The sequence below is a fragment of the Hemicordylus capensis genome, chromosome 1 (genome assembly GCF_027244095.1).
Source record: "Hemicordylus capensis ecotype Gifberg chromosome 1, rHemCap1.1.pri, whole genome shotgun sequence".
Classification (NCBI taxonomy): Eukaryota; Metazoa; Chordata; class Lepidosauria; order Squamata; family Cordylidae; genus Hemicordylus; species Hemicordylus capensis.
The window spans coordinates 227,920,194-227,937,655 of record NC_069657.1 but is presented as its reverse complement, the minus strand read 5'-3'; the positions used below and the strand labels follow the sequence as shown (position 1 = coordinate 227,937,655).

At 44.4% G+C, this 17,462-nt stretch overlaps 1 protein-coding gene across 1 annotated transcript in view; it reads right to left on the bottom strand.

Moving 5' to 3' along the window:
- Nucleotides 1-1,402: 1,402 nt before the first annotated feature.
- Nucleotides 1,403-17,462, bottom strand: part of FTCD (formimidoyltransferase cyclodeaminase) — a 33,797-nt gene continuing 17,737 nt past the window's right edge. Inside the window, exons 9-14 of the mRNA XM_053287563.1 lie at nt 14,572-14,701; nt 10,457-10,618; nt 9,425-9,468; nt 8,296-8,434; nt 6,190-6,285; nt 1,403-3,113 (exon numbers count right to left, since the gene is read on the bottom strand). Of these exons, the coding sequence (XP_053143538.1) occupies nt 3,027-3,113; nt 6,190-6,285; nt 8,296-8,434; nt 9,425-9,468; nt 10,457-10,618; nt 14,572-14,701 (658 nt within the window). The 3' untranslated portion in view covers nt 1,403-3,026. The remainder of the gene's footprint in view (nt 3,114-6,189; nt 6,286-8,295; nt 8,435-9,424; nt 9,469-10,456; nt 10,619-14,571; nt 14,702-17,462) is intronic.

Here is a 17,462-nt window from a genome sequence, read left to right as displayed (position 1 = left end):
GGAACAGTGAAGCAAAACATGAGCTATTGACTCAACCATGCCTACACCACAAGGGCAGAGGCGATTCCTTAGAGGGACTCTTCCCTCTAATACAGCCGAGGGAAGAACACTAAATCGTGCCGCGGGGAAAACTCTTCTCAACCTTAAAGATGAACCAAGGAATAATCCATTACAGGCATAGGCAGTCTTTGTAAGGCAGTTTTTAGTAGGCTTATTCAATATTTGTGAATCATTTGAAGGAAAGGGTTTGTGAATACATCCAGGTAAAGACAATCTCCAGGATTATGATCACAACAAACAGATAAAACTTTGTGTTTAAGAGCAACTTCAGTTCAACACATTTTTCTGGGCATTCATTAATAAATTAGGACCCAGACTCATTTTGCATAACTATTGTTTACTGGGGAAAGGAGCAATTTAAAATAATTTCTACTTTATTAAAAAAAGGCATTGCACGTTCTGGCACTCAAATTCAAATTATGCTCCGTCAAATTATGTTGGAGTCTTGGGCACTTTCCTCATGCAAGTATGATGACCACTACTGAAAGTGGCTGAGCTTCCTCTTGTACAATATCCTCAACCTTCCATAGAAAGTTTTCAAAAAGTGTTTTGTGGGTATGGATGACTCCTAGGGGTAGCGAGGGGTAGTGGCAGCTCCCCTCAAAATATTTCCTGCTCCCCTTTTCACTCCCCCATCCAACATTTCTCTCCCCATCCAACTTTACAGCAAAGTGACTGACAATACAGTCATGGTATATTATGGTCCTATAGCTTGATGTATATGGATTATTTTATAAGGCCTCTGTTGTTTAAAAAAGACTGAATCACTCACTTCTCTACCTGAGTGAGCAGCAGAAGCCAGTGCAGCCAAGTCAGTAGAGACTCCTCCGGCCTCCCAAGAGCCTGGCCAACCCATTAGCTTCCTTCCCAGCCAAGAACTGGGCTGCATATACCAAGTGTGTAGCATGCTCCCCGCTACATACAAGGCGGGGCCAGATTGGGGGCACTGAGAGGGCGGTGGAGGGGGCACCGGGTTTTGAGCAGAATGGGTAATTAAGGGAGGGAGTACTCACTGCTGCCATGTGCGGCGGAGTGCAGGGGCGCCCCGCAGGTGAGGCACACCGGGAATATGCCGTTGCGCTGTGGGCCAGTCCGAGCCTGATACAAGGTGCAGAGTTATCTCTGCTGCAGATTTCAGCTGGCCTGGTACTGCCCTCTCGCCCCACCCCTGTCTTTCCTGCCACGTGATCTTGGATAGGAAGAGAAAACTGTTGGGGGTTGTTAATTGTTATCCCCAGTAGGTAAAACAGCAGAGCACTAATGAATGAGCACACACTCATTACAGAGTAGATAGCAGAGGATGGTTTAGGTGTTGCAGCTATGTAGAGAAAACACATGGAGATTCTTGTATAGCTAAATACTAAGTATTTATTGGTTAAGTACACTTGGATAGGAAAGACCTAAACCTAATCCAAAGGACTACATAATGAATAGGTAAGGAGGGAGGGAAATGTTTCCATCTTCTCTCTAGGAGGAAATGAAGGATTGTGATGCAGCACAGGAAGTGTGGAAGAGTCAGTTCATGGGTCATAGAGTAGAGACCGGTAGAACAGTTAGGGAGACCCTTACTCACTATCTCTACTCCCAATCTCTCTGGTGGTCATTAGGATAGTTGGTAAAAAAGGTCGCACTGAAACTCCATCTCCAATACCCCTTCTCATCGCCTTTTGCACCGGTTCACAACTCCCATCTTCTCACAAAGCTTCTGGAATCTGTCTCTGGACAATGGCTTGGTTAATCCATCTGCCAACATCTCTTCTGTAGGGCAGTATTTCAACTGGACAGCCCCTTTCTCTTGCAAGTCTTGAACATAGTGGTACTTTATGGGAATATGCTTAGTTTGAGACTTCATCTTCTCCATTTGGGAGACCTAGATTCAACTTTGCTCATCCTCAAACATCACTGTGGGCTTTAGTTCCTCAATTCCAAAGTCTGATAGGAAAACTTTTCCTCCTACCTTGCTTCCACACAACTGAAAATTGAGAGCACACACAGCTCCCAAACCTGGGTAGAATACAGTTTTTGATTGTGTGAATGACCTCAGTATTTTCTAAGAGGAATATCACCAATTTTCCAATTGAAAATATCAAGCAAACTTCCTTAATATGGAAAATAAACTAACATCAACTTTGTTACCTCTATAAGTATTTAATGTTACCTCTGTAAAGCATTTAAATCCTTGCTCCCCCAATAACATCCTTTGCTACTCCTTTCCTCCCCCATACTAATTGTTCTAGTGTTGCTCCTGTTTGTGGGTCACAGAAACTTGCATTGTACTGTTACCTTAGGCCCATCCATACATGTTCAATGCTAGTACGACTGTACACATGTACAGATCTATAGGTTCTTCTAGGTTGAATGCAGTTACAGATGTCCACTTCCTATTGGTACCATGCATTTGACGGGCCTGTATCCAGGTTCACTTTTAAAATGAACAAAGGAACAATCATTCACACAAACACATGTACGAGTGTACAGACATCCGTACACTTGTCCAGCATACTGCCTGAACTGGGCTAATGTGTGGCACTAGAAATGAAGTACAGTGACCTTTATATTTTTAGATAAATTCCTGCAGGTGTTGCAGAAAGAAGAGAGCTGGTTTTGTTGCATAAGAATGGGAGACTACATGTGTGAGCATTGTAAGATATACCATTAGGAGATGGATCCACTCTGGGAAGAGTGTCTAGGTTTCAAGTTCCCTCCCTGGCAGCTTCTCCAAGATAGGGCTGAGAGAGATTCCTGCCTGCAGCCTTGGAGAAGCCGCTGCCAGTCTGGGTAGACAATACTGAGCTAGATGGACCAATGATCTGACTCAGTTTATGGCAGCTTCCTATATTCCTATGTTCCTAAGTAATTATATTTTGGTATAGCAAAAAGTGTCTTGTCTGTCGCACACAGTCCAACAATACCGCAAGTAGAGAATCAACATGCTTAGATAAGTAGTTCCTTGCAGAAACAATCTTTCATGTTGTACGTTTCTCCAGCAGCTCCAGCACAAATGCCGTACTTTTCTGGGCTTCCTCCAAGAAATTGAAGAGTTTCCCTTCAACCTGCACATAAAAGGAGAGTTAAAATCCCTGTTCTTGTGCCCAGTCAGAAACAGAGAGGGCAGCCCCATGAAAAAGTAAGTACAGTGTGCTGGCCATTTCTTGCCCGAACATTGCACCTTCTTATGTGTACACTTATGTGTATTCACGGAGAAGCTTGGATTCCCTGTATCTGTACAAACAAAAATGGTAGGCTTTATAGCTTGTGGGACCCAAGTGTGCAACAAAAGAGTACCATGCAGAAGCATTCTCTATGTCAGGTATTATTTTATTTTACCTGGCTTCTTCAGGTGCTTCCGGCAGTTTGAAATGTCATTAAACAATGAAATAGAATATCCACATTAACTAGCTTCAGTAGGTCCTCTGTTTGTCATCTGACACACACATATATTTGTACCAACAACTACCTAGATAAATGGTTGGTGGAATTTGTGCTCATACCATTTAATCTTGTAGCTGAGAGCGCAGTGCACTGGCCTAGATTATACTGAAAGCTCTGGCGCTGTTCTCACGAGAAGCCAAGACTAGGCTAGGGCATCTAAGCCTGGGGTTGGCTGCCCGTGGAAACCCATGGAGGCTGATTGGCAACCAGCACGCCTCAGCAGCAAATCTGCCTAGGGAGCCTGCCTCTTAAATGGGGTTAAGGGAGCGATCACACCCTTAACCATGTTTCCCTGACTGGGAGCAGCACCAGCTGCCTTTACCTGGCGCTGGAACACTGGCAGGTGCTTGTCCATTACTTTGGGGGTCCCCACAATTCACCATGCACTTGCATAGTGCATTGTGGGATTTCCGGGGGCTGGAACAACACATCCCGGCCCACAAACCTCTGCACTGCCTGGGGCAGCCAGTAACTGACTGGGTGTGTGATCAGCGCACCCAGCAAGGACCCAAGAATCATCTGCGGAGAAGGCAAGTTTAAGCAGCCTTCCCCACCGCCCGCCCACTGCCCCCGCCTGGTCATGAGAATGAGCTCTCTAACTAGCAAAGTATTTCCTTTTGAAATGACACAAGAATACCTTGGAATGCTGGTGCCAAGAGGCATTTAGTGACTGTGTGAACAGAGGACATTCACTGTCCTCTATGAATGTTTTCTAGGAGACTAGTCATGCCATGCATTTTGCCCTTGCTGTGCACAGTGGGCACCCAGTTTTAAGGCTGTTTTAGGCTATTCCACTTTGTTTTGCTTTGGTTAGTTTCACTTTCCTTGAAGTTTTCTCAACAACATTATTGGATAATTAAGATATTCTACAGCTGAGCTTGCTAGATCAAAGCCACACAACTTATTTTGCATGCTCCTTGGCAAATTGCTTGGCTTTGATCTAGTAAGCTCAGCTATTTGACCTTTAGAAGCTATGTAAATTTTTAATTATTAATTGTTTTTATTTTGATGTAAATAGTGGCCCTGAGCCATTTTTGGAAGGGTAGTATAGAAATCAAATTTTAAAAAATAAATAACGTGAAGGCCATGCTTAAAGTTGAGCTCTTAAGTCAAGGTAGTTTTACACGTTCGTTTGTTTGTTTGTTTGTTTGTTTGTTTGTTTGTTTGTTTGATAAACTACCCTTCATAAAACCTATCCCAAAGCATCATCACATTGATGACAACAGCCTTTGTTAGATCAAAACTGCTAGATAACTCAGATCAGTAGATCCTTAGAAATGACAGAAGAAGAAGAATGTTACTAATCAGCTTGCAGAAAAGTTATGTAAAGCATCTTGATGTTTTGCCTTTAGTATATTTAATGATATGATCTCAAAATATCTATTCTGATTTTCTTGGCTTCACTTTCATTTCACATGACAAGTAACCATGAGAGGCAGTGAGGACCTTAAGAGAGAGAGAGAGAGAGAGAGAGAGCAGGATCTTCAGGTTGGCAGCAATCTAATAACAGTTAACTGCTTGAGTCATAGTATGTATGCCACTCTGCAAGTATGTATGCCACTCTGCAGTCAAGGGACTGTCAATATCTCTGCAAGATACCTACCACTTTGAAGTAAATGAAAGGAGGATTTGACACCCAGGACATGCTCAGACTAGAGAGGGAGCAAGGAAGAAGGTGGTCTGATCCCAGCCTAGCAGGGACACCTCTACTCTAAGAGTGGGGTTTCATGCTTTATGTTCCAGAGGACATGAAGGGTATCTGTCTGAAAGCCCTCTGTCCTATTTCCCCCCAAATATGCCTTAGCTGTTGGACTGTAGTAAAGATTACTGGACTGAAGTAACTCCATCTTGGTATGGACTGGAGTCATCTAGGAAAAGTCTACAGGTGGACCTTATTATACATGGGCATTCCGTTCCCACATATTACCGCAGAAAACAAAACTGCAGATAATGAGCTATTGAGTCTATGGGAGCACAGGGGTTAGGTTCCCAGTCTGAAAACACACACCAAAAAACCACCAAATAAATACAAACATTGGCATTTTATCCTACCATGTTCCACGGGTCTTCTGGCTTCTAGCAATGCCCCCCAAATGGTCCCAAATATTGCAGATTGCTGAACTTAGCCCCAAAATGGCTCCCATTGACAAAATGATCTCCGTGGTCACTTCCGAGCCTCTAGGAACCACAGAAATGTGGGTTTTAACCCTTTCATCTCTGTGGATAATGAAACCAGGTGTCAATTAGACACCCATGAATACGTGAAACCACGGATATAGAATCCACATATAATGAGGTTCTCCTGTATACTTACGACAGAGTAACTACTCATTTGTAATAAAGGACCAGTAACTGACTAGAATGGCAAGATGCCCAGGGATCTGCGGGGCCAGAGCTGTGTCTTATTACCTGACATCTGACGTAAAGAATCATGGAGCTGGAAGGGGCCAGCAGGCTGCCCAGGCTAGCCTCCTGGCCATAATAGGACCAATCACCCACACTACTGTGGCAAAATCCATACACCCGTGCTGTACAACCAAGGCACAGGACACAGAAGGGTGCTTGCCGAGCAATGACTTCAAATGATTCGAGCAACTTCTTGGCACTGTTCTGGAGAATTTAGTGGGCCATATAAACAATGTTTAATTAGAGATTAACACAGATAGTGCAAGTACAGTAAGTGTGAGCATTTCTTACCTGTTGCTTGAAGCTGTCATCTGTTATGTCTTTCAGATTGATGGTGACATTGAAGTAGGCACCAAACACACCAGCTTCTAAAGCTTTAGCTGCCACCTACATACAGTTAAAGCATAAGAAGTAGGTGCATGGTCTTGGTTTAAAACTCCTTCATTCATAAAGAATTCATTTACCTATAAACCCTTGTAAAGCACCAGAACCAGGGAAAACTGACAGGAATATATTGGTTCAATAAAGTAGCATTTGAAAGTTAGTTTGAAAATTATCCATCTTTTATGATGGCCCACACTACTCAAATCCATTTTGTTTTGTAACTAACTACTTTGTTGCATGGTGTGGCATGGCCTCTTGATACAGGCTTAGGTACATTCTTCTCTTCATTCTTTTCTGCTTATCTACTGGAAGTTGCTATCTGGAGGATGCTATCTACTTCTTGCAGCACACTAAAGCCAAAAGGACTATTTGAGATCAATCTCTTGGTCTATGACTCTTTATGTGCAATAATCACTCTGAGTGAAATAATTCCACACCTTATTCATTTAGCACTACTGAGGCATTCTTACCCAGAATTAGCAAGTGAGATTCACATAAGTGCCACACAATATTTAAGAGAGCACTATATAAACCAGAAATGTTCTTCCCTCATGGCCAAGATCCTTCTTAATGTCTAGACACAAATAAATTCCATTGAGCAAAAGTATCTGGTAACTACGAAAATGAGTGTATGCTTGCAAGTTCAGCCTATTACTTTCTGTTGATTTTGGCTAGGAGATGAATGAATAATTGCCCCTTGAATAGCCTCTCTATCAATTGCCCCATGTTGGGATGAATATTTATTACCAATTTCCTCTGGGGTTCCCCCCCCCTCTTTTCTGACTTGGGGCAATTCACAGAGAGGATACAATATAATGAGCAATTACTTACTAATCCTCTAGCAAAAATCAACAGAAGCAATAAAATGGGCTGAATCTGCAGAAAGAAGTGCTTAGTGTAGAGATGCACAGAAGTTCTGACATGTCTTAGCAGTGCTTTGTCTGCACAGTCTGAAGCTGCAAGTGTGTTTTATTGCCAAAAAAACCAGCCACAAATTGGATGTAAACAAACTTGAGAGGAAAATGCAGAAAACACTAGAGGCCAACGATATGGAAACAATATCATGTGGCTGTTTCATAAAGAGTGAACAAAGAACAGCAGTTCCAGAGAAGTACCCAACACAAAGCCTAGTAGCTTACTTGGTATCTTAATAATGTTGATATCAATTCATTTACTCACTTCCACATTTTTATGTAATTATCCGCTATTTCTAAGGCACTTTTTAATGTATTAAAAACTTGGCATTTCTTACATCAGTTACATTTACAACAAGCCTGTGAATTAGTTGGGCTAGAAAACAATGATGGTGATGATGATGATTGATGTACCCCAAATTAAGGATGTGCAAGAAGAGTTTCATGCCCATCCAGGGGAGGGGGTTGAGAACAGTCACTTTAACAGGAGGAAGGCAGGTCTTAGCTGCCCCTCTGTTGCTCCGTCACCACCCTGTCATGGCACTGTTTCTGTTAAGTAGCCTGGGCTGTCTGTTTGGAAAAGCCGCACTGCCCAGCTGCAAGTTGCTTGGGGGAAAAAAGTTACCTGTTCCCATCAGCCTGTAGGCAGCGTTGGGAAGGAAATGGCATCTGAGCATGTGCAGATGCCATCTTGAGTGTCCACATAGTGCCAGACCTGCCTTCCTCCTGTTAAAGTGACCCACTCACCCCGGCTGAAACGATTCGGCTGGAGCAGCTTGAAGTGTTTTGGTACCCTGAAATAGAGGCGCCGAAACACTTTGAGCACATCCCTACTCCAAACTACCCACTAACGTTCATGGCTGAACAGGTATTATTTGGAACCCAAGGTTTTTTCCCCACCCACATTGTATACACTATCTATCTAAAGCACCCACAATGACCCCCATTATGGTTTAGTCAACATGCTTTGCAAAGGATGCCACTATAGCTGTACCTGCAAATGTCGCTTTCAACTCACTTAAATAATTAGTTACACAAACTTTTTTAAAACCTGGAGACCATCTTTCTTCCTAAGCTGTACATCCATCAAATACAATACCTGAATATCTGATTTGCAGGCTAGGTTTCCATGCTGAGCCATTTCTTTTAAAAAGGGCCATAAAGAGTGGACTTTTTCTGCCAGAGAGAGGGGGGCGCCAACTGCATTTTTCAGGCCCACCTGCATTGCTGCTGTGCGCCTGAAGATAGCGCAGAAAGGGAGAGAAATAACAATGGATACTGTATCTCAAAGACAAATTCCAGAAGAGTAGCCTTGACAGTCTGTCTCAGCATAAAAAGCAAAGAGTCAGTCTTGTAACACTTGCAGCTAACACATTAATTGTGGCATAAGCTTTAGTGGACTAGACTCCTCCTGAAGTATCTACCAAAGTCAGCTCTGGTCCACATAAATGTATGCCCAGGGCTAACATCAAGGGTTGGCCAGTTTGACCATAGGCTTGAGGGCCCATCTCCATTAAGGACCTACCTGGGCAACCCCTGAAGGAGGTGGACAGTATCCAATGGGGCGCAGTGCAGGTGCTTTGTGAAAAGGGGAGTGGTTTGCAGTATGACTCCTCCTTTCCCTATTGTAATATCTCTATCACAGGCATGGGAAAACTTGGCCCTCCAGCTGTTGCTGAACTACAATTCCCATTAAGGCACAACTGATTCCGTCTACTCCAGACAAAGCTGGGGGTTGGGGTCAGAATTCCAGCCTGTGGCAGGGGGTGATGGGAGTTGTAGTTCAACAACAGGTAGAGGGCCACGTTTGCCCACCCCTGCTCTATAATCAGACACATATAGGAAGCAAGTCCCCAAATCTTGACAACTAATAGAGCCTTTCCCCACAATAAAAAACAAAAAATGTGTTTCAACCACCAATTATCTTCAGCATGGTGTTTTCATGAGCACCACAGTCCAGTGGCAATTGTGCCATATCCCCTCCCAATATGGACTGGGGGAGGGGCGCAGAGGAAGGAAGATAATAAACATAGTGCAAGGAGCAACCATGGTTTTTTTAATGTCCTATTTTTTTAAAATGTAGATCATTGTGCACTCCAGCCCAGAAGGGGAGCATGTAGACTCCCAAGAACATAAAGAGAGAGAAACATTCCTAGTATAAAACTGAGATGTTTTTAGTGAAGATATGCCTTCAAACCATAGTGTTAAGTAGCTCCCTGGATACAGACCTTTCTTTCTCCTCAGGTGTGTTCTTAGGAAGTTTCATGGCATCCTAATGGTCAAGGGAGAAATTACTAAATCAGTTATGTTGTCTAGTTATCAGGGCTATGAGAACCACAAGTCTGGAATTCCAACCCCAATCCCCAGCTTTGCCTAGACTATACAGAATCAGCTGGGTCCTAATGAGAACTCTGTTCCTTTGCATTTCATTTATATCCCCCATTATTCCAGTAACTGTCTATGTACATTTTTCATTTGTAATAGGCCAGGAGCATTTCCAGACTTTACCGTGGGTTTACTGTGAGGCTTTGCTGCGAGTTTGAATTCCCCCCCCCAAAATGACACAAAGGGTGGATTTTTTTTACCCTGGACAAAAATTGGGCTATGCCCTAACGCGCAATGAAAACCCCGAATCATGTCTGGAGTGCTCCCCAATACTCACAGGGACTTCGGGGTAAATCTGGCTGATTTGTGAATGCACACCCTCCATTCTGGAGGAGAAGCGAGCTAAAAGCCCCCTCTGGACACGCTCCTGGGGAAGACAACTGCCAGTTTAAAAAGCCACAAATGCTGCCCACAGAGAAGCAGCTTTTCTGCCTTAGAAGAAAAAAGAGGAGCCCACTGCCCTGCTGTCAGGGGAGGCCCCCAATAAATCAAATCAATCTGATGTGACCTCTGCTCTTTGATCAGCTTGTTAAGGGCTCCCCCAGAAACCCGATGCACTTGATTAGGATTGGATCCATTCCAATTGTGAACATTCTGGCAATGCACAACCCTAACTTGTATGAGCTTTTTCCTCCCAGAAATGGAGGTTAAAAAAAGATACAACAAACCAACACCACAACCCCTCTACCCTTCTAAAATAATTATCACTTTCAGGTGACTTAAATGACATATCACCAACACTTTTACCAAATCAGCAAACACCATTCCAAAGTCTAAGATTAACTGCCTTGCTATGCAAACCAGTCTGGAGAAAGAGAAAATGTGGCACGGAATCTAGCAGGGAGGGAAGGGAAGGGAAGCAACGAGATATTCACCATGTAGCTGCTGAAAGCCAAAGCATCTGCATCCACCATGACTACCAACTCATTCATGGCCTGATGAAATGGAGGTATTAATTGCCTCATCACTGGGTCCAGTTCCTCAAACTGACGCTTTCCATATGTCAGCAGCCCCACCATACAGCCCAGTGCTGCCCCCTAGAAAGAGAGACATTATGATCTGAAATGTTCTTTCATTGAGAAGGAAGGTGGTTACTAAGAGCTGCCTAGCTTGCTGTGATGGGGAAGGGAGCCACATGTGTTACTTTCAACTAGTGGGACATAATTGCTATGATATTGGAACATATTGTAAACAACATGTGCAAGGCTTCGTGTGGACCAGGGCTCACTCCCAGAACCTGTTTTGAACGGGAGGGTCAGGCCTGGAACATAACAAGAAGTATCTCTAAGAATGTGCCCGCTGGATTTTTGCCCTCATGAGTGCTCAGCATTTAGGGATTTTAGGAGGACACAGGGCTTCCAGGCCGCAGCTGGGCCTTGTGTCTCGGCATCTCCCGTTTTGGAAATTAAACGACTGAATATTCATATATTCATTCATTCATTCATTCAAATAATTTCAGGGTTGCATTTTCCAGCTCAAATAAATGCTCTAAGATATATAGAAATTATAAAAATAAGTTTAAAAATTATATAAAACAAAACCAGAATTTAACTAATCATTGTTACAGAGCAGCAGAGGAACAATTTAAGAAAAGTTATGGATGCCAGTGAAAATAAGGGTGAAGACAGGCAGAAGTCTGATGGAAGTGGTTTAAACACACTTCTTAAGCTGTGAAAACAAATGCCTTGGGATTCAGAGAAGGGATGTTCGAACCACTTGCTAGGGATGTACATGGAACCAGCTGTTCCACCATTTCGACAGCGGGAGAAGTCTCGCTTTAAGGGCAGGGGAGGGTGCATTTACTCCTCCCACCGCTTTCCCCCTGCCAGTGTCCATTTTCGTAAAAGTTCATCGGGGCGGCAGCATACCTCCCTGCCACCCCTTTGTCCAGATATAACCAGAAGTCCCCAATGCACCTGCATGCACCTGCACACATGCTGACAGCTGGAGCAACAGTGCGGCAGGGAGGTATGCTGCCACCCCGATGAGCTTTTACAAAAACAGACGCCGGCAGGGGGAAAGCCATGGGAGGAGTAAATGCACCCTCCCCCACTCTTATAGCGGCACCCCCGCCGCCTTCGAGCCTCCCCACTGCAGTTCCATGCACATCCCTACCACTTGCATCACAATTTAAGATGTTAGGGCTGTCTTTCCCCTAGGATCATTTTTTGAGAAAAGAATACAAGGAGGGGACCAACAACAGGAAGGATGGGTGCCACAGCTGTAAAGACCATGCATTGTGCCCTCTTTATTATTATGCAAGTAAAAACTGTAATACAAAACAGGGCCTTGTAGCTGATCTCAAGGCATGGGGAATACACAGTGGTGGATTAACGGAGAGGCAGAGCAGGCAGCAAAATTTGAAGAACGGCAAATTTTTCCCCTCCTCAAATTTTGCTGCCCCTCTCTGTGGACAGCAGCAGCTGCATCAAGGGTAGAGTGGGCAAGGAGAAAGTCCCCCATTTTACCTGGGGGGGGAGACAAACCTTTTTTGTTTAAGGTAAAAGGGCAGCAAAAGCCTTCTTGCCTATGGGTGGCAAAAAGCTTAATCCGCCCCGGGAACACATACAGGAGGTAGCACTGTTTTAGATAGATAGATAGATAGATAGATAGATAGATAGATAGATAGATAGATAGATATCTTTATTTCGGTCATTAAACAGCAATAATTAACTGACAACAACTGCAAACAATAATCAGATGGTGAGTTCTTTGCAAATTTTACAAACTACGTAGCAGAACTTGGCCACATTCCAAGAAACTGAGTCTTTAAAATTTGACAACAAATAATCTAAATAAAACTCATTGGTGTGGCCAGGAAATTCCATTAAAAAAAGAAGAAATAAAATTAATTTGGATATCCTTATAAAATGTACAATAGAGTAATACAAGTGCAGTTGTTTCTATATCTCCCGAACCACAAGGACATAAGTGGGCTGAGTATGGTAATTTCTTAAACTTCCCCTCTAAAATTGCAGTGGGAAGCACATGATTTTAAAGGTATCATTCAGATCCACTAATCAATCTCATAAATGCATTGCATGAAAACCATCCATCACATTAGGGATGCATTCCAGATCATGTAACATGTCTGCATTCACTCAGGGTGCTGCCACAGTAGTGTTGACTTGAAAATTGCCACTTTTTGTTCACTCACTTTTTATGTCAACAAGTTGTTAACTCGCCTGTGTTTCCACTATCTTTTTTCTATTTCTTTTGGGAGCTCCTTTAAGGTGACCTTTTTTTCCCCCAAGGCGGGTGGGGAGGCATAACATTGCAAGTTTAGTAGGTGCAGATCACCTGGTATTTCCAAGCGCCGCCTGGATCTGCCAGGGATTGAACCTGCGACTTCCTGCAAGCAAAGCAGATGCTCTACCCCTGAGCTACAGCCCCCTCCCTATGAGCGATGGCCCAACGAGGCAGGCTCTTCCCAGTATCAGCCACTGAACTATCTTCTTCTGATACATTCAAGCTGCCCAGACCATCCACCCCATCTCTTCCCTTTCTTCCAGGACTGGAGGCGGCAATAAAACTTCCAGGTGCATTTGCTCTTAAATGACACTCCCATTATCTCCCTGCAGGAAGCCCTGGAGCCCCATTCTGGCCATAAGTAAGTAAAGTGTGCCTTCAAGTCAATTTCAACTCCTGGCACCCACAGAGCCCTGTGGTTTTCTTTGGTAGAATACAGGGGTGGGTGGGTTACCATTGCCTTTCAGCATCTTCCTATATCGCTGCTGCCCAATATCATACCAGCAGGGATTCGAACTGGAAACCTTCTGCTTGTTAGTCAAGCATTTCTCTGCTGCGCCACTTAAGGTGACCAGCGTGGTGTAGTAGTTAGAGTGCTGGACTAGGACCGGGGAGACCTGAGTTCAAATCCCCATTCAGCCACAATACTAGCTGGGTGACTCTGGGCCAGTCACTTCTCTCTCAGCCTAACCTACTTCACAGGGTTGTTGTGAAAGAGAAACTCAAGTATGTAGTACACCGCTCTGGGCTTCTTGGAGGAAGAGCGGGATATAAATGTAAATAAAACAAACAAACAAACAAACAAATAAGATATTCTGGCCGTGCCTACCTATAATTGTCATGCCTTAGGAGGGGAGAGAGGGAGGCTGCAGGTTCCCAGCAGTGATTTTGCCAGTAGCAGCTGACAAGCCTGGAGTGCCAAACAAGAAACAGCTGCCTCCAGTTTCCCAGCAGCTCCGTTGCTCCTCTCTCTCTCTTTCTGCCCCACCTGGAGGTAACGAGCATTGTGTTGCCTGCAGGCTGGCCATTCATCAGGTAGAACTGTTTGGTCTGCCCTTTCCCAGCAATCATGAAGCACATGGACCTTGCCTCCACCCAGCCCAGAGGCCAAGAGAACCAACATTTGGGAAGGTAGTGGGGCAGGGAGGGTGTGTGTGTGCGTGTGTGTGTGTGTGTGTGTGTGAGAGAGAGAGAGAGAGAGAGAGAAGACCTGTCACTGATCTGTGATGCCTTGATTAACACTAGAGGTCCATGACTAGGCATTTGCTCATGCCAGGACTCCATCATTGCACACTACTCCTCTAGTTTTGGAGGACACCCAAGCTTCCTATCTGGACTCAAGCACTAGCCATATACGAGTCATGTATGAGGACATGCAATCATGATACAGCACAACTACTACTACTACTACCACTACTACTATGAATATGTATATACTGCTCTTCAACCAAAGTTCTCAAAGCTGTTGATATTGAAAAATAAATAATACACAAATAAGATGGCTCCCTGTCCCCAAAGGGCTCACAATCTAAAAAGAAACATAAGACCAGCAACAGCCACTGGAGGGGTGCTTGGGCTGGGGTTGGATAGGGCCAGTTGCTCTCCCCCTGCTAAATATAAGAGAATCGCCACTTTAAAAGGTGTCTCTTTGCTCAGTTAGCGGGGGGTCAAGAACACATGGGTTCAAGGTTTCCACATGAAGACTGGCTTTTTAAGCTGAACAGGCCAAGCCACCACGTACCAGAGATGACATTGCTGCTGCTACTGATCCTCCTCCAGGAGCAGCTGACCTTGCGCCAACTTTCTGCACAAAGTTGTGAAGAGGCAGAGACGTCAGGCTGCCGCTCTCTTTGCCCTCTTGCAGCATGTCCCTTCGGAAGACAAAGAGGATGGAGACAAGCCACACACACACACACATGCAGTGAGACAGTCTGAATGAAGGACATGCAAATAAACAGGATGCTCTTCAGACACCTTCCTGCTGTGTTTAGGGTGAAATGATTACAAGTGGCACTTGAAGTGTTAGCATATTATTAGAAAACAGCCAGAGGTGACTCACCAGAGGTGGGGTGCCCCAGATGTCCCTTCCCCAGTCAATTCAGTCCCGGGAGAGATTAGTATCCTGTCATTCTGTTCTCTGGCCAGGCATTCCTCAGACAAAAACTGTCCCCTTGAGAATGTGCTGCCATGCACAATCATGGCAGCAAAATCTAACTGCATCGACTTCAAGCCTCCAGGCTGGTTTCAGGGAGGAAGCTCACCCCCTCCCTTCAGTCCTGAAGTCAGCACAAGAGCTGGACAGCCATTGCCTGGGGGCCCCTGCTCTGGCTGCCCAACCTGAGCACACAAGCTGCTGCTGGTGGTCGACCTGTACTGAGGCCCACAGAGGCACACCAGCCTCACTGTATGAACTGGGCACTTCCTGGCTGTCAGACGCCAAGGAGACCCACAACATGTTATATGTGCACATCTTGCATTTCCCAGCTGAAAAGCCCATATGAAAGTCAACAGCTCCAAAGCTGATGTCATGTGGGGAGTAGAGAGAGTATAAAAGAAGTTGAAACACCTCTCTCTCTCTCTCTCTCTTTTTAACCTACCCTTCTTCATCACTCTCCTCTCCACCCCACCTACCTGTCATTTTCTACCAGTTTCTGTTTTTAGCTACCAACTGGCTAATGCCACTGACTAGTGATGGGCAACACAACTTCTCCCTTCTAGTGATTTTGCTTTTAACACTAAAACTATATTCAAAAACTCAGTGTTCTTTTTTTTAGGAATGCTGTAATGAGCACTCACCTAGTGCTTTAAACGGAAACATTTCAAGTGACAAACATGAGCCCAGCTATCCTTGCCTTCCAGAGCCATGCCCATTCATTTAGGACCCATTTAATTGTTTTTAATTCTATGTACACTCTGGTACTAGAGCACAGAGCCTTGCTGGTTTATTTATTTTTAAAAAATAATAGCTCAAAGGGGAGGCCCCTCGACCACAGTGCAAAGGCAGACCAACATCCTAACGCAACACGGGTGTTACATGAGATGTTTGAGGACAGCATGCCTGCTGCCAAATGTTCAAACAACTTTCCAACAGCAGTTGTGCAGGGGAGGCTGAATTTTGTTGATCTCGCCTTCCCTCAGAAGTGCCCTGTGCCACCCAAAAATATGTCCTTGAGGGTCGCACAGCTCTCAGGGACATATTCTGGGAAGCAGTGTATTTCTAGGGAAAGAGGAGTTTGGCAAAAATCTCCTCTCCCTCACATGAGTGCTGGTGCTGTGTTACTCTGGAATGTTTGAACAGCATTGGCACTTCTTCGCATGGTTTGAGTACTGCATTATTTAATTATTTTTATTATTTATTTACTTAACAAATTTCTGTATCACCCAAAATGTACATCTCTGGGCGGTTTACAATAAAAAACATGATTAAAACAAAATTAAAACATTAGAACAACTTAAGACTTAAAACAATTTAAAAGTATTAAAACTATAAATCTAATTAAAAGCCTGGGTGAACAGATGTGTCTTGATTGACACAACTTTTTAAAAGTTGTCAGAGATGGGGAAGCTCTTATTTCAGCAGGAAGTGTGTTGCTGCTCGGGGCAGCAACGGAGAAGGCCGATCCCCGAGTAGCCACCAGGTGAGCCGGTGGCTACTGTAGATGAACCTCTCCAGATGATTTTAATGGGCGGTGGAAATCATGGCAAAGAAGACGGTCTCTTAAATACCAGGACCTAAGCTGTTTAGGGCTTTATAGGTTATAACCAGCACCTTGTATGGAAACTTATTGGCAACCAGTGTAGCTCTTTCAATACAGGTGTAATATGGTTTCTCCGAGATGACCCAGAGACCAACCTGGCTGCCGCATTCTGTACCAACTGCAGTTTCCGGACTATGTACAAAGGCAGCCCCACATAGAGTGCATTGCACTAGTCAACCCTGGAGGTTACCAGCATATGTACCACTGTTTTGAGCTCATTATCTCAAGAAATGGATGCAGCTGGCATATCACCTGAAGCTCATAGACGGTACCTCTGGCCGCCGTCTCAATCTTGGGAACCAGAGAGAGGTTGGGATCAAAAAATACCCCCAGACAGCATACCTGTTCCTTCTGGGGAAGTGTGACCAAATCCAGAACAGGCAGATCAAAATCATCTCCTGAGTTCTGACCTGCATAATAAGTATCTCTGTCTTATCTGGATTCAGCCTCAGTTTGTTATCCCTTATCCAGCCCATTACTGTCTCCAGGAAGGCATTTAGGGTTGTTATGTCTTCTCCTGATGATGTTGACATGGAGAAATAAATTTGGGTGTCATCAGAAAACTGATAATACCCTGCACCAAATCCCCTGATGATCTCTCCCAGCGGTTTCATGTAGATTTTAAACAACATTGGAGACAATATGGAGCCCAGAGGGATACCATACGAAAGTTCAGATTCTGAAGAACAACAGTCTCCAAGGGGCACCATCTGGAATCTGTCCAAGAAGTAGGAGTGGAACCACCACAAAGCAGTGCCTCCCACTTCCAAACCCCTCAGACGTTCCAGAAGGATACGATGGTCGATAGTATCAAAAGCCGCCGAGAGATCCAAAAGGACCAATGGAGTCACACTCCATCAATTCCCAATTGGAG